The sequence below is a fragment of the Chelonoidis abingdonii genome, chromosome 2, assembly GCF_003597395.2.
Source record: "Chelonoidis abingdonii isolate Lonesome George chromosome 2, CheloAbing_2.0, whole genome shotgun sequence".
Taxonomy (NCBI): Eukaryota; Metazoa; Chordata; order Testudines; family Testudinidae; genus Chelonoidis; species Chelonoidis abingdonii.
Genome location: NC_133770.1, coordinates 176,100,157 through 176,114,510, shown reverse-complemented (window position 1 = coordinate 176,114,510; position 14,354 = coordinate 176,100,157). Strand labels below are relative to the sequence as shown.

General features: G+C 41.2%; 1 protein-coding gene across 2 annotated transcripts in view; it reads right to left on the bottom strand.

The window, feature by feature from the left end:
• GMDS (GDP-mannose 4,6-dehydratase) overlaps positions 1-14,354 on the bottom strand; it is a 560,814-nt gene that overhangs the window by 30,839 nt on the left and 515,621 nt on the right. The window contains exon 10 of one of the 2 annotated variants that reach the window (XM_075062817.1): positions 2,850-2,951. The exons of the other annotated variant lie outside the window; for it this stretch is intronic. Within the exon in view, the coding sequence (XP_074918918.1) occupies positions 2,865-2,951 (87 nt within the window). The 3' untranslated portion in view covers positions 2,850-2,864. Of the gene's footprint in view, positions 1-2,849; positions 2,952-14,354 lie in introns of those variants that run through there. 2 annotated transcript variants of the gene reach the window in all.

Sequence of the window (14,354 nt, the reverse complement as noted above, 5' to 3'; positions counted from 1 at the left end):
GTGCTCATTTGCTACATGAAAAAGGTTGCTATGAGTTTTTAATGTCTATTTAACATAGTCTTGTTTGACGATGATGGGTAGCAATTTCAACATCTTAGCACATAAAATAACCCCTAGAGGTCAATATGCTGCTATGACAGTCATTTTCCCCTTTTATTTGTCATATTAAACGTCAAGGACTGAAATGGTCTAGAGCATCAACTATGAAAGGAGAGTCACAATGAGAGACTTCTCCTTTTGAACCTGTGTGAGAGAAAAGTTAACTATATTGGCTGCAGTTTTTTTTTAAACTGCTTGTTTAGTGGAGTACAACTGCAGTAGGCTTGCAGTCAGCCTCATCTTTAACAGGGAGGTGCAGACTGCAAAGATTACACAGTTCCTAACCTGTCTGTTTGGATTAAACTAGATCATTGCATGTTGGCACCTGTAGTTTCTATGGGACACACCTCTGTATTAAGAAGGAGGATGGCTGCAATGTGTTTCATTTAATGCAAATTAGGTGCAGTTGCCCTCAGGCTCCTGTTAAGCTGTCAAAGCAATCCACAACTCCCTTATTAAGATACTATTACTACAATATTCTACAGTAATCACTCAAAATACTGCAGTTTCCCTAATGTAAGTTTTAGTGTTCTAAAAGACTACTGGTGTTGAATTCTGTAGTTGGGGATTTTTTTAATTATAATAAGGATTGAACAAATTTTGGGTGCTCCTGGCTCACTACATCAACATCTTTTCACAAGTATAAATAAATTATAAAAATAAAACACACTTTGGGGTTTAGCTTTTAGTATTTTGCATGACTGGTTAGAGACACAGCTTCCGCTATTGATAAATGGGCCCAACCCTGAAAAAAGGGATCACTCACTATTGGATTTCTTGCACTGCACTAGCTGGAGCACTTGTCTGATCGGGTGTGGCAATTCCAAGGTTCTGAAAAGTTCATTTCCTGTTACTTATTTTATATGCAAAATCATAACCCTCTGGGACACCACAACTAGTTGGCCTGGAAATTAATATGTTGCCAAATTGGGGTGATAAACAGTACATTTCCAGTAGGTTGGAGGCACTACTGACTTTGGACTGAATCCTGTGAACACTTTTGCACATGAATAACTTTACTCACATGACTTGTCTATTAAAACTAGAATACGTGAGAATAATTTGCCATTAGTAAAGCATGGTTGGTTTATAAATATCATTCAGTAAGACTGCACCCAAACCAACAGGGTCCCAAATACCTTTCCATATTTCCTACAGTACATACAGAGATATATAAAAACACTAGCTCAGATTCTGCCCAAGGTTCAGAGTACACAAAGCTAATGTTGCTGGCCACGGGAGAATCACCCCAATGAAAGTGGATCCATCAGTGCGGCAGAGCCGGCAGAGGGATCTGGCACATGGAGAAGTGTTCCCAGAACTCTCCTAGATTCCATCTGCCATCATGGTTCCTGGAGCCTTTGGAAGCTGTGAATAAGTTATAGTAGCCTTCAGACACATAGCTATCTCAGAGTCAGGGGAACGTAAAGATGGTTTAAATTCACCTTTGCACTCCTCCCTGCCAGTTGTGGGGTACACTCTCATCCACAGCAGAGGATTTTGGCCATTCTATCTATAGGTCAATATAAGCTAGAATCCCTATGGTAAACATCATATTAAACCAGAACAAGTTATCTTCTCTCTCTTATATGGTCTCCTATAGCCATCCCACATGTTGAGCCAGGTCTCCCAAATTCCATTTTGTTCTTTAGAACCATGCCACATAATTTACTGTATAAAATCAAACATGCTGTGTGGTTTTTTTTTTTTACATTAGATTACATTTCACTCCAGTACCAGACTTTTCACTAAATCCTACAAAAAATTACTACTCCTTTCTTTTCTTAAAGCCTGATCTCTCCTTATCTTCATTCGCCTTTTTTCTTTCCTTCTTTGTATACCTGGCTCTTTTCCTTCTGCCCCTTCCCCATCTAAATCTCTCCCTCTTTGCCTTTTTCCCAACCTCTCTCCATCTTTCCCACCCTTGGTGTTTGCTCTGTTCACAATCTCTTCCTTCTCTATTCTCTTCCTCCCACTGGGGTGCACTGACTTTCTTTTCCCTTCAGAGTCACCTCCCTTCTTCATTCACTGGGGTGTTTTCCACCTTCCCTCTAGGAGTCTCATCACCCCGCCTCTACATACGAGGATCCAGTCAGGTTGACTACCTTTCCCCAACATACCAAAGTCATGAGGCTGGGGCCAACTATTGTTGGGGACAGATCAGGTATGGAGTCTATCTCCTCTTCTTGTTCCAATGTATGGCAAGAGACACTCAGAGTGTGGAAAGTAGTAAAGGAGCTAGCAGGGAGACCAGAAAAATAGGTTGTCACCTACAGAGTGCCAGTAGCCTGGTGCACATTTTAGACCGTCTGCCACAAAGCTGCTAGCAACTCTGGCTGAGCAGTGCAGGTGAATGAGGAGGCAATAACATCCCTTGGAGATAGGTCTTTTGATATCTATCATGTCTAGTATGAATGAGTGATGGCAGTGGCAGCTTCCACTGGGTAAGCCACTCAATAAAAAAAGTTCCCTACTCTTAAAGGCAAAGCCCCCCATAAACCTAAGTTTTAACGGTAAGGTGCACCTATTACCAGGAACACACTATAAGCCTACTTGAACATATACTTTCGTAATTACACATGGAATTTTTAAGCCTTCTATTGTTGGTGATAATCTCACAAAAAGAAATGAAAATTATGTAATTTCTGACAATATCAGTGTGGAAGCCCCCACTGGAAGATACTGTAAACCATTTCCCATTCTGCTTTAACACAGGCCTCGGAGTTAAAAGGAAAACTTTAATGTTTAATGGTTAAACCAAATGTTTAATTTTGAACATCCCCACAGAGTTGCACTGTAGTGCCGAGGTTGCAGTTAAGAGTCCAGGTTCCTTTATCTTGCCGACATCCAATCTACAGTATAACAAAAACATTTAGAAACTAATGTTAAAATAGTTCTAACTAGGGTATTAACATAATTTACTTCAGCAGTATTCATCGGGATCATTTATATCTTACACATGTGGTGTATAAATATACGCCCTCCATATACATATACAGTTGGATTTTCATATATATATAAAACACTCCTGTGCAGAGTATGATTCATTGAATTAACAGTTGGTAGTTTAGCTTTTGCTAATATGTTCAAAGGCAGTTTATACTTCTAGCAGTATGATGTATAATCATTATTGCTTTAAAAGGGTCCCATCCCATCTGCAAGAGAAGGAACATAAATGGGCTAATCTCGGCACTGAAAAACAATCGAGGCAATCCAAAAGAAGTGGAAAAAATGTGAACCAACCCTTGGCTGACCATTTACTATGCAATTAGTAAGTATTTTATTAGAAATCTGTAATTACCAAACATAAAAAACCTATATTTCAAGTTTACAAAAATAGCAGAGGTGGAAATTCTATCCCAGATCATGAATGATAGTTAGTCTTACACTAGGATGTAAATCACAAACGAGAAGTGGGGGAAAGTAGCCTAATGACTGGAGCAAAGGAGTAGGAGTCTGCTTCTACCACTGACTTGCACATGACCTTGGACAAGTTGTCTAACTTCTCTGACTCTTGCTTTTCCCTTCTGTAAAACAGTGATATAACTGTACTGACATAACAGGCATATTGTGAAGTTTACTTAATGAATGTTTGAAAAGCACACTGAGATCCTCAGATGAAAAGTACCAAATATTTGACTATTTTCACAGACCCCCAGACATTCCATACATGCTGATTAATAAAATTGCAATGAAAACATCCCATACTTAGCACCCTCAAACAAATATGAGAACAATCTACATGCAAATGCTACTGGACAGACAGAGGGCAAGACCCTCACAAATACACACACAGAGATAAACCTTGTGTCTCATAAGATTTCAAGAGCATCAAGGTTGAATTACGGCAACTCAATGCCCTAAGTATATTCAATATGCGGCTACACAGGGCCCTTTCAGTTCCATCTCCTAATGTCCTCACCCACCTATGTAGACTTTGAGGAGTGATGTTCAGAGCCCTCTTTTTAGGTGGTGGCAGTGAGTGGCAGTGACAGCTATGAGTAGGGTGACCAGCCAGCAAGTGTGAAAAATCGGGACAGGAGGTTAGGGGTAATAGGAGCCTATATAAGAAAAAGACGCAAAAATCGGGACTGTCCCTATAAAATCGGGACATCTGATCACCCCTGCTGTGAGCCAGGATCCCCTCTTCCCTTTGCCCTGCAGGAACAACAGCAGTGGCACTGAGTCTGGGGTAGTGCACAGATCTTGGCTGTGGTGGGCAGCTGGTGCCTGTCTGATTCAGTAGCCCCTTGAGAACCAGACTGACTCATTGGAGGCAATATGTTTCTTGTGCTTTCCAGGCCCAAGGTGTATCTGACCCTAGAACCAGGAGCCCCAAACAGTGACCTATTGTACCTAGCGGTTCATCCAGCCACAAAGAACAGTATGTCTTACCATCTACAGGAAGTTCGTGAAAATGACTATAGAAGATAAAATCCATACTTATCCCTGGAATTTCCTGATCATTTTTAAAAAGAGTTTAACAACACAATCCCCGTATAATGTGTTAATGCTGACTTGATTTTAAATTTTAAAGTGAAACAAAGACTGTTCTGTAAGGGTTCTTTAAAATAGTCACATATGCAACATATTCGATTTAAAAGATTTTTTTACGGCCAGAAGGGACCATTTGATCCTATAGAGAAGACTGACCTCCAGCTTAGCCACTAGTTCCTAGTCCTAGTTTCTCTCCACCCTCTCCCATCCCACAGTTTCACCAAATTCCTTGTCCCAATCTATTCCTTTCACTCTCTCCAAGTGGCTGGATAAGAAATTGTCATCTACCTTCATCATTACGCATATGTCAATGAAAATATACCAGTCAGCTAAAAATGCCTGATTTATAGTCATCTTGGATGTTCAAGGCATAATCTGGAAGAGCCCTGAAAACCCCCCAACTGCCCTGAACACTGTCAAGCACAGACAAGGATCTTAGATGGTAAATACAGATCTCTTGACTTTAACAACCAAAACAAGTGCCTTCAATCTGCAGCAAAAGTCTGTTGTATGTGAGAGAGTTGCACACACAGACTAAGGGGAGCATATGAATGGGCTGAACTATGACTGAAGTTCAGAAAGACACTGTGCCTACATGTCAATTTGTACCTGCTTGAAAAGTGTGTGTGCTACACTTAACCCCGCCCTCAAACAAACCACTCACACTTAAAAGAACATTAAGATTGCAAAGTCAAGTACTCCCAAGAGAGGAAATGTCAGAATTAAGTTAATTTTTTATATAAAAAAAAGGACACTGAAAAAACAGAAATGCTGTGATGTGGCATCATATTGACAACCCAGTGGGTCAGTGGCATGGCTGAAACCTCTAGATCCACTGCACAGTATTCTGCCACTTGAGCTAATGGAGGCTGTCATCTCCTATGTGGAACATCACTCAAGAGGGATGAGATTTGCTGATGGCAGAGGAATGGTGAGACTCAGGAATCTTTGGTTTCATTTCACGCTATGGAGGGGTGTGTGCTCTTCTGCCTGCTTCCCTGAAGCCTGACCCCTTCTGCCTCATCCCTAACATCCCATCCGGTCCCAGTCCTGTTTTCTCCCCACCCCTGGCTTCTGGTCCCAGTACCATTCTCCTTTTCAACCCAGACCCAGTCTCCACTTCTCAGGCTTCTCATCCTGGTCTCCTTGCCCAGCCAGTCCTAGTCTCATTGCCTGAGTCCCAATCATCCATCACCTCCTAGACTCTTTCCTTTCTCACACCCAATCTCCTTGCCAAGCCAGTCCCAGTTTTCTCCTCCAAGCACCTCATTTGATCTGTCCTCCTCCTTCTCCATCCCCTGGTTCCTTGCTCTACTCTCTCTCCCTGGACTCCTTATCCAATCTGAGTCTCTTCCCACTCTCTCCCTGGCTTCTTACCTCTGTCCTCCTGACCTAGCTCCTTGTCCCATGCCCTTTGCCCAGCTAGTTCCAGTTCTGCCCGCTCACCCAGCTCCTGGTCAGATCTGTGTCCCTTCCCGCTTCACCTTCATTTCCACCATATTAGTTCCTAGTCCCAGTCTTCTTACCCAGTCAGTCCCAGCTTCTCTACCTCGCCTCCAGTCCTACAGTTTCAACAAATTCCTTTTCTCAATCTATTTGTTTCACTCTCCCCAATCCATTTTTGTCCTCAGATGCACGTCATTGATAGCACAGGAGAGAGAGGTTCCCTGTTCTGAGTTCCAAGTGCCTGACTCCACCACAGCCTGCAGCATTAATTATATGGAAAATTCAGCTTCAACCCTTTAGCCCTGGGCTAGACCACACTGAAGTAAGTGTTCTCTGGGGATGAGGCATGCATGCTCCACTCACAGGGAGGCACTACGAGGGGATGGATCATCCTCAGTTGCTCTGTGGGAGTGGTGCATGAGCAATCTAGTCAGCACTTAGGAACTGTGAAAGGCTGGGATATGCTCAGTCAGGATGGAATCTTCTGAGATTTTAGTTGTTACAATCGAAGAAGTCTCTACTGATCAAGTGCAAACTGTGATTTTTCAAAAGCTTATAACTTGGCCAAATTTGGATGGATTGTCTCAAGAACAGTGAAACACACATCTCTGACACAAAGGCCAGCTCTTGCCAAATTTCAATTCCCTGTTTTAAAGTGAGGCAGTCATAGAGATGTTCAAAGAAAAAGTCGCCCGAAATTTTGAACATGGTCAAAATAACATTTTTTTATTTAGCCTCATTCTCAGAAATGGCTGAAGTGCTTTGGCTGAAATTTTCCAAAATACTTCAGCATGGGTGTATATTCAGCATAGAAAATTTCAGCCCATGCAAAATTATAAGCAACTGAAAATAGGGTTATATAATGGAAAGTGTTGGGCAACCTTACTAATAGGAAGCACAATCAGCCCCATCTAAAATAAAAAATTCTAAGACCTTTCAGAAATTTACCTTCTCTTAAGAAAGTTATATTTCGGGGCCTACACTGTTTGGCAGAATCCCTTTAACTTCAGGTTGGGATAAACAAACTTGCATGGCATTAGGAGACAGGAGCTATCTTATCAGTCTTTATGCCATCCTTATATTACAGGGGTAGGCAACCTATGGCACGTGTGCCAAAGGCGGCATGTGAGCTGATTTTCAGTGGCACTCACACTGCCCGGGTCCTAGCCACTGGTCCGGGGAGCTCTGCATTTTAATTTAATTTTAAATGAAGCTTCTTAAACATTTGAAAAACCTTATTTACTTTACATACAGTTTAGTTAAGTTTAGTTATATATTATAGACTTATAGAAAGAGACCTTCTGAAAACATTAAAATGTATTACTTGCACGCGAAACTTGAAATTAGAGTGAATAAATGAAGACTTGGCACACCACTTCTGAAAGGTTGCTGACCCCGTTATATTAGGACAGGAGCCTAACGAACTGCTCAGTCTAGCATAGGGTGACCAGACAGCAAGTGCGAAAAATCGGCACAGGGGTGGAGGGTAATAGGAGCCTATATAAGAAAAAGACCCCCAAAATCGGGACTGTCCCTATAAAATCAGGACATCTGATCATCCTAGTTTAGCATATTTCCTCATATTAGTCCTGGTTGCCTGGTGCATACTGAGTATAATGCCTGAACCAATACCTATGAAACTCAGTTTGAACAATAAAAATTAAAAAGAGAACCTTGAATGAGGAAAAATCTTAGCCTAGATCTGGCTTTGCTCCCACAAAGCCCTTGTAATTGACTGTACTCTTCCACTCTGCAAGGACATCTCGGTCCTGGGGTGTGCTGAAGAAAGGCTCTTCATCAAATGAATTGATAACACAACCGAGATTTTGATCAAAGTCTGTCAGTCCTAGTTTATCTATCTGGAATCATAATTCAGGAATGAAGCTGCCCCTAAAATTGCTCCTCCCCACCATTAAATTACATTCAATCACAGCACACAAAATGCAGCCCATGCGGTACAGCCAGATGTTATCATTACAGGCCTTTACTTATAAACTGATGCTGAAACTTGAGTGGTTGATGAGACTAGCTAAGCAGTTGTACCTTTGACCTGATTGCATTAAACTTGCCCTATCAATTTAAGCTTAGTATAAACACCATTTCCTAGAGTCCCTCATGAGTTCAGTGGTGAGAAGAAGCTGACTAAGCCTAAACATTTTTTAACAGCAATCTTGTCTTACAACACCAAGGGGATTTGCCATGTATCTGGGGCTTTATAAAACCATATGAACATGCTGAAAGAATTAAAGTCCTTTAAAACAGAAAAATTGATGGTGACAGTCCTTTCTGAAAATCAGGTTGTAGAATGTCAGCACAAGAAGACCTGGGAACAAGGTTACAATTTTTTTTTAATGTGACAGATTTGTGTTAGTCTCAAACTGTTGCTCCTAAAGACTGATTGAAAACCCCCCAAAAACAATAAAAAGTCATTTTTTAAAAAAACACTAAAGCTATATATCCTAGATTAACCTGTATTCCCTATAGGGACTCTATAGTCTCTTTATCATTCCAGTTTAGAATAAGAGTAAGTTCTAATAAATCTTGGGCTCTTTTACCTTCAGGATATCTTGATTAACCCCAGCAAATGTTTCTCTATAGCAGCACGTGTACCCTACCACATGGTTAACAATAAGAGATACTAAACTGAAACCCCACTCTATTATGCACTTATTCACAATAGTTCCAAAGAAGTAGGGACCAATCATGAAATAAACACAATCCAAAGACAGAATCCTAGAAACAAAGGACTGGAAGGGACCTCGATAGGTCATCTAGTCCAGTCCCCTGCACTGAGACAGGATTAAGTATTATCTAGACCATCTAGATTTCTTATTTTCTGTTCCTATGTGCAGAATGATAAAATACCGTTTTTGCACTGTGCAAACTGACAAAATGCTAGTAATGAACTGAGACAAGTGAACAGGATTTGGGTCTCAATCTTGCCAGGTGCTGAGTACTCTGGCCCCGATCCAGCAAAGCTCATGCAAGTAAGTGAATAGTCCCAACAATTTTAGTGGGAGTGCTCTGCAGGAGCAAACCCTTGGCCCTTAATTAGAAAACACATGAAAGAATAAATAAATAAATAAATAAACAACAACAATCAAACATTCAATCCATTAATGGCCAGGCATTTTGAAATGGAAGAATTGTGTTGTCTTTGGTTAATATATTATAGCAGATAAGTCATTCAAAATTACTGCCAATATTGCAGCGAGGAAGTGAATTAAACGAGATTGAACAACTTCAGTCCACTGATATTTATTAACCGTGTCTTAGTTCACTTCTTAACAAATTAAAAAGCTAACTTGATTCACTCTTTACAAATCTGAAGCAGCAAGGAGATGCATGTATATAACCGTACAAAACTAACTACCAACCAAAAATCTCCCACCACTATTAAGTAATTAAAGAAAGAGAATATTGTGTAAGAGTTAAATTACCTGACACATTACCTCAGTTACTCCTAGCAGCAATGTCATCTGATTTTCATTAAACTAAACAAATGCCAGTATACCATGGCAGGAAGAAAATGTAAGGAAAAAAATATCTGGTGCATAACTGCACATAATCCAGAAGAAATAAATATGCTAGGATTTGAAACTGAGCAGTGTTGTGATTCTAATTAAAGTGGAGTCCTTATTGCTGATTAGTGAAATACACATTAAAATAATGAAAACTAAAACCAACATTTAAAGAAAACTTGGTCAAATAGCCTGCCTGATTGAAACAACTCTGTTCATTTTTCCCTACAGGAATAGGGAGAGACAGAACAGACTCTTAGGCCTGGTCTACACTACGCTGTTAAACCGATGTTAACAGCGTTAAATCGATTTAACGCTGCACCCGTCCACACTACACTGCTCTTTATATCGATTTAAAGGGCTCTTTAAATTGATTTCCGTACTCCTACAAAACGAGAGGAGTAATGCTAAAATTGATATTACTATATTGGAATAGTGTTAGTGTGGACGGAAATCGACATTATTGGCCTCATTATTTTAGAGTAGCTACCCACAGTGCACTGCTCCAGAAATCGATGCTAGCCTCGGACCATGGACGCACACCACCCGAATTAATGTGCCTAGTATGGACGCGCACAGAGTCACTTATAATATCTTTTTATAAGAATCGCGTTTAAGCTAATTCGAATTTATCCTGTAGTGATCGATGTAGCCTTAGTACGATAAATATCTGTTCAAGGAAAAAGGCTCTTGGTGAGCCTCTTTCTTCAACCAATTTTTTGTCGTGAGTTGAGTGATGCTCAATTGACCAATCCCTGTTTGTCAACTGTCCCCCGATTGCTAGAGTTAAGTCTCTCCATTTCACTTTGCTTTTACTGCGATTATTCAGCCACAATTGAAAGCTATAAAGTCTCTGACAGAGACAATGTCATTTCTTGTTACATGTCCTAGATTTAGATCTCAATGGTTTGCTCCTATACCCTCCACATTCCACCCTACCTCAACCAGCTCATTGTCCACCATATGGAGAGAGAGACACACAGGCCAGGTCTACACTGCGATTTTAAATCGGTTTAATGGCGATATCTATACCGATTTAACGCTGTATCCGTTCACATGACGTCGTCATTATATCGAGTTAAACGGCTCCTTAAATCGATTTCGGAACTCCTCCCAAACGAGAGGAGTAGCGCTAAATTCGATAGCGATAACTCGGATTAGGGTTCGTGTGTGACGGAAATCGACGTTATTGGCCTCCGGGCGGCATCCCAGAGTGCAGCACTGACTGCGTTCTGGACAGCAATCTGAACTCGGATGCAGCGGGCAGGTAAACAGGAAAAGCCCCAGCGAACTTTTGAATACATTTCCTGCTTGCCCAGTGTGGAGCTCTGATCAGCACGGCTGGCGATGCAGTCTGAAATCGAAAAAGAGCTCCAGCATAGACCTGTACGGGAGATACTAGAGTCTGATCGCTGTATGGGAGACAAATCTGTTGTATCCAGCTCCATTACAGAACACGAAATGCCAAAGCGTTTGAATAAAAAACTCCAGGATACACAGCGCTGCGTGACAAGCGTACGGGAAGCCAGAGACTCAAATGGACGCTTCATGAAGGGAGGGAGGGAGGTACTGAGGACTCCAGCTATCCCACAGTCCACAGCAGTCTCTGAAAATTATTTGCATTCTTGGCTGAGCTCCCAATGTCTGTAGGTTCAACACAGTGTCTGGCGTGGTTCAGCGGAACAGCTCCTCAGTTTATTCCCCCCCTCCACCACGTGAAAAAAAAAGGGAAAGATTGCTGTGCTATGGCGTTTGCTCAATGCACTCCGCGAAAAAGGCGCCAAAGGGTTGTCTGCTGCCTTCACAAAGGAGGGGTGAGGCTGTACCCAGCACCACCCGGGGAAATGTTTTCTGCCCCATCAGGCACTGTGCTCTCAAACACGGAAGTGAACTATGGGATAGCTGAGGAACAGCTACCCACAGTGCACCGCTCCTGAAATCGATGGTAGCTTTGGACCATGGACGCAAACAATCGATTTCAGGATCCCACTGTGGACGCGCTAAACCGATTTTATTAGATCTGTTTTGTAATATCGGTTTAAGCTAATTTGAAATAATCGTGCAGTGTAGACGTACCCACAGACAGACAGACAGTTTTCAGCATCCTTTAAACTTTAGGGCCTGATCCACAGACCACTGAAGTCAAAGGGAGTCTTTCTATTTGGATCAGGCCCTCTAAGATGTAGACACAAGATAAAATTAAAAACATTACAGTTGCTTCTTGCGTATGTTTTCTGTTTGCACTGATAGGAGTCATATAAATACATCTTAAGCAGAATATAATCCCTCTATGTCTATGAACACTATCGCAATAGGATCAGTGTTAACATCGGTAATGCTGTTCTTAATGATACAATATCTTAAATTTATAGGGTGGTTTTCATGCATCAGATCCCAAAGCACTTAAAAAAAAACCTTAACTAGATATACCATGAAGAGACGGCTTCAACCAGTACAGAAATACAACTCCTCAGGTGAAAGGGAACAGCTGTTTAAAGTGTGGTTATGCTCATACTTCACATTTTCTAATCAGGATGACCAAAATTTGAGGACAGATATTTTCAGTGGAAAAAAATAAAGCCTCTGTATTTTCTAATTCTCTCTAATTTCCAGGCAGTAGCTTTGATGCCCTTTTCATTTATTTTTATTATATACTTTTTGTAATTGTGGGATATCTGAGCAGAGTTGTATAGCCTGGGACTCCAATTCTCTTATCATTAACCGAGGGTCCCAGTTCTTTCCCACAAACTGTCTTTCCATCCCTCCAGTAAGATGGATCATACCTGCTTGGTTTAAAGTTGGAACACCCTGTCAGCTCAGTGTCAGACTTGTTTTAGTAGTTGCTTCAGTGACTTAGCCAAGTTTGCAAAAAATGATTTGCCCATTACAGAGATAACGACCAGCTATAATCAGAAGAGACCTAAAGCTCACCAACATTCAGATGTACTCAGATCTCATATTTTGGCTTGAGCCCTTCTCTAGTTCTCTCTACTTGTCAGGGAAAAGGACAAGAATGAGGTAAAACCTTTTTCTGTAAGCTAATGTCATGAAGATAATTATCCATGCTAGGGACACACTGTGCTAGCAAGAGTTCCAGAAGGCACTGCATTAAACCAAGGGAAAGATGCATCACCCAGAAATGATGTTCTTGATCACAGGTTGATACTCAGTGCATGTATTTTCATCTGGATCACTTTCCTTTTGCAGGTGCAATTTTCACCCAGAACATTTGCGCACCTTCAATTGATTTGTGGCTAACTGGGTAACTGAAACTTTAACTACCTGATTTCAAGTGCAAATACTCAGAGGTGCAGATACCCAGATTTATTCCTGAAATTAATATCTGTAGGGGCAAATATGGGAGTGCAAATTGCAGCTGCAAAAGCAACTCCCGGAGTAGTGAACATCTGAAAGCCCAACCATATAGAACAATGGTGTGCCCCACAATGTTGTATGGTGCAGAAACATGGGTGATAAAGAGCTGACAGTTTCAATGGCTACAGGTGTCTGAGATGAGATATCTTCACACTATAAGAGAAGTTACAAGAAGAAAAATATTTCAGAATGAAAGTATGAGGATGAAAGTCCAAGTCCATGATGTGTCTGACAAAATCTAGGAAGCATGACTGCTGATTTGGACAAATGCTGATGGTGAATGAAGGAGACCCGGTGAAATTAGCATGGCAGGAGATGGTGGTAGGAAAGGGACCTCAAGGAAAGGGGAGGAAGCAATGGACGGATTGCATCAAAGAAGATGGTAAGCAGAAGGACCTTAGTGCCATTTCAGACAGACAAGGATGGCTGATGTTTGCACAAGGACCTGACCCCAGTTGACTGGACAAGAGAAAAAAGTAGATGAAAAGCACCTTCACTGAAAACATGCCTCTAAATTATTACCATTATTAATATTTGTATTAGTAGTAGCCACCAGTCCCCATTAGGATCAGGGTCCTGCTGTGCTGGGCGCTGTACAATGAAAGGAGAGTTTCTGCCCTGAACAGCTTACAATCTAAATACACATGGTCACTATATGTAAACATACTGGCATGGTGCTTCTAGGCAGATTAGGAAAAAAAGAAATCCTATGTCATATAAAAGCATCAAGACCTTTGTTTTAAATAAGACAATATTTAGAGACAATAAAAGTCTCCCTAAAAGGTCGTTAAAGTAGTCAAAGATGATCATTTTACTCATGTCTTTTCCCCTCTACTGCTACATTTCTTTGCTTTATTCTATATTCCACCGCTGCAAAGGCAAAAGTCATTGGCAGGTCACACTATGGCCTGAGGTGTTCCCTAATTTTTTTTAAAAAAAATGTTTCTTCATACTAACTACGCACAACCTGGGCAGGATGGATTACCATGAACAGCCTTTATCTGAACTGCCCCACCCCCCACTTCCTGCTCTTCTCCCACTCACCAAAATTGACTTTTGCTCAGGGATTGACTGTCATTGCACAGCTGTAGGGCTTTTGGAAATTCTAGACAAGGAGGCTCATTTCCACATAGCTCACTCCCAACAAACACACAGCCCTCAAAATGATTTCAGTCCATTGGTTCAGCCTGGGTAACTGACAACAGCTTCCTTGCAAATCACAATAACTGATGCACTACAAACCCCCACTCTCATGAGTCAATCAGCAGACCACAGCTTATCCTTCTAAGCAACCTATGACCTCTAGAGGCGTTAGCCTTTTCAGCTTGGTGGCAGGCTTATCTTATTTTATAAATGTACAGACAAAACAGGCTCAAGGGTAAAAAATAATGCAAGTGTCATCCTCCTCTTCCCCGC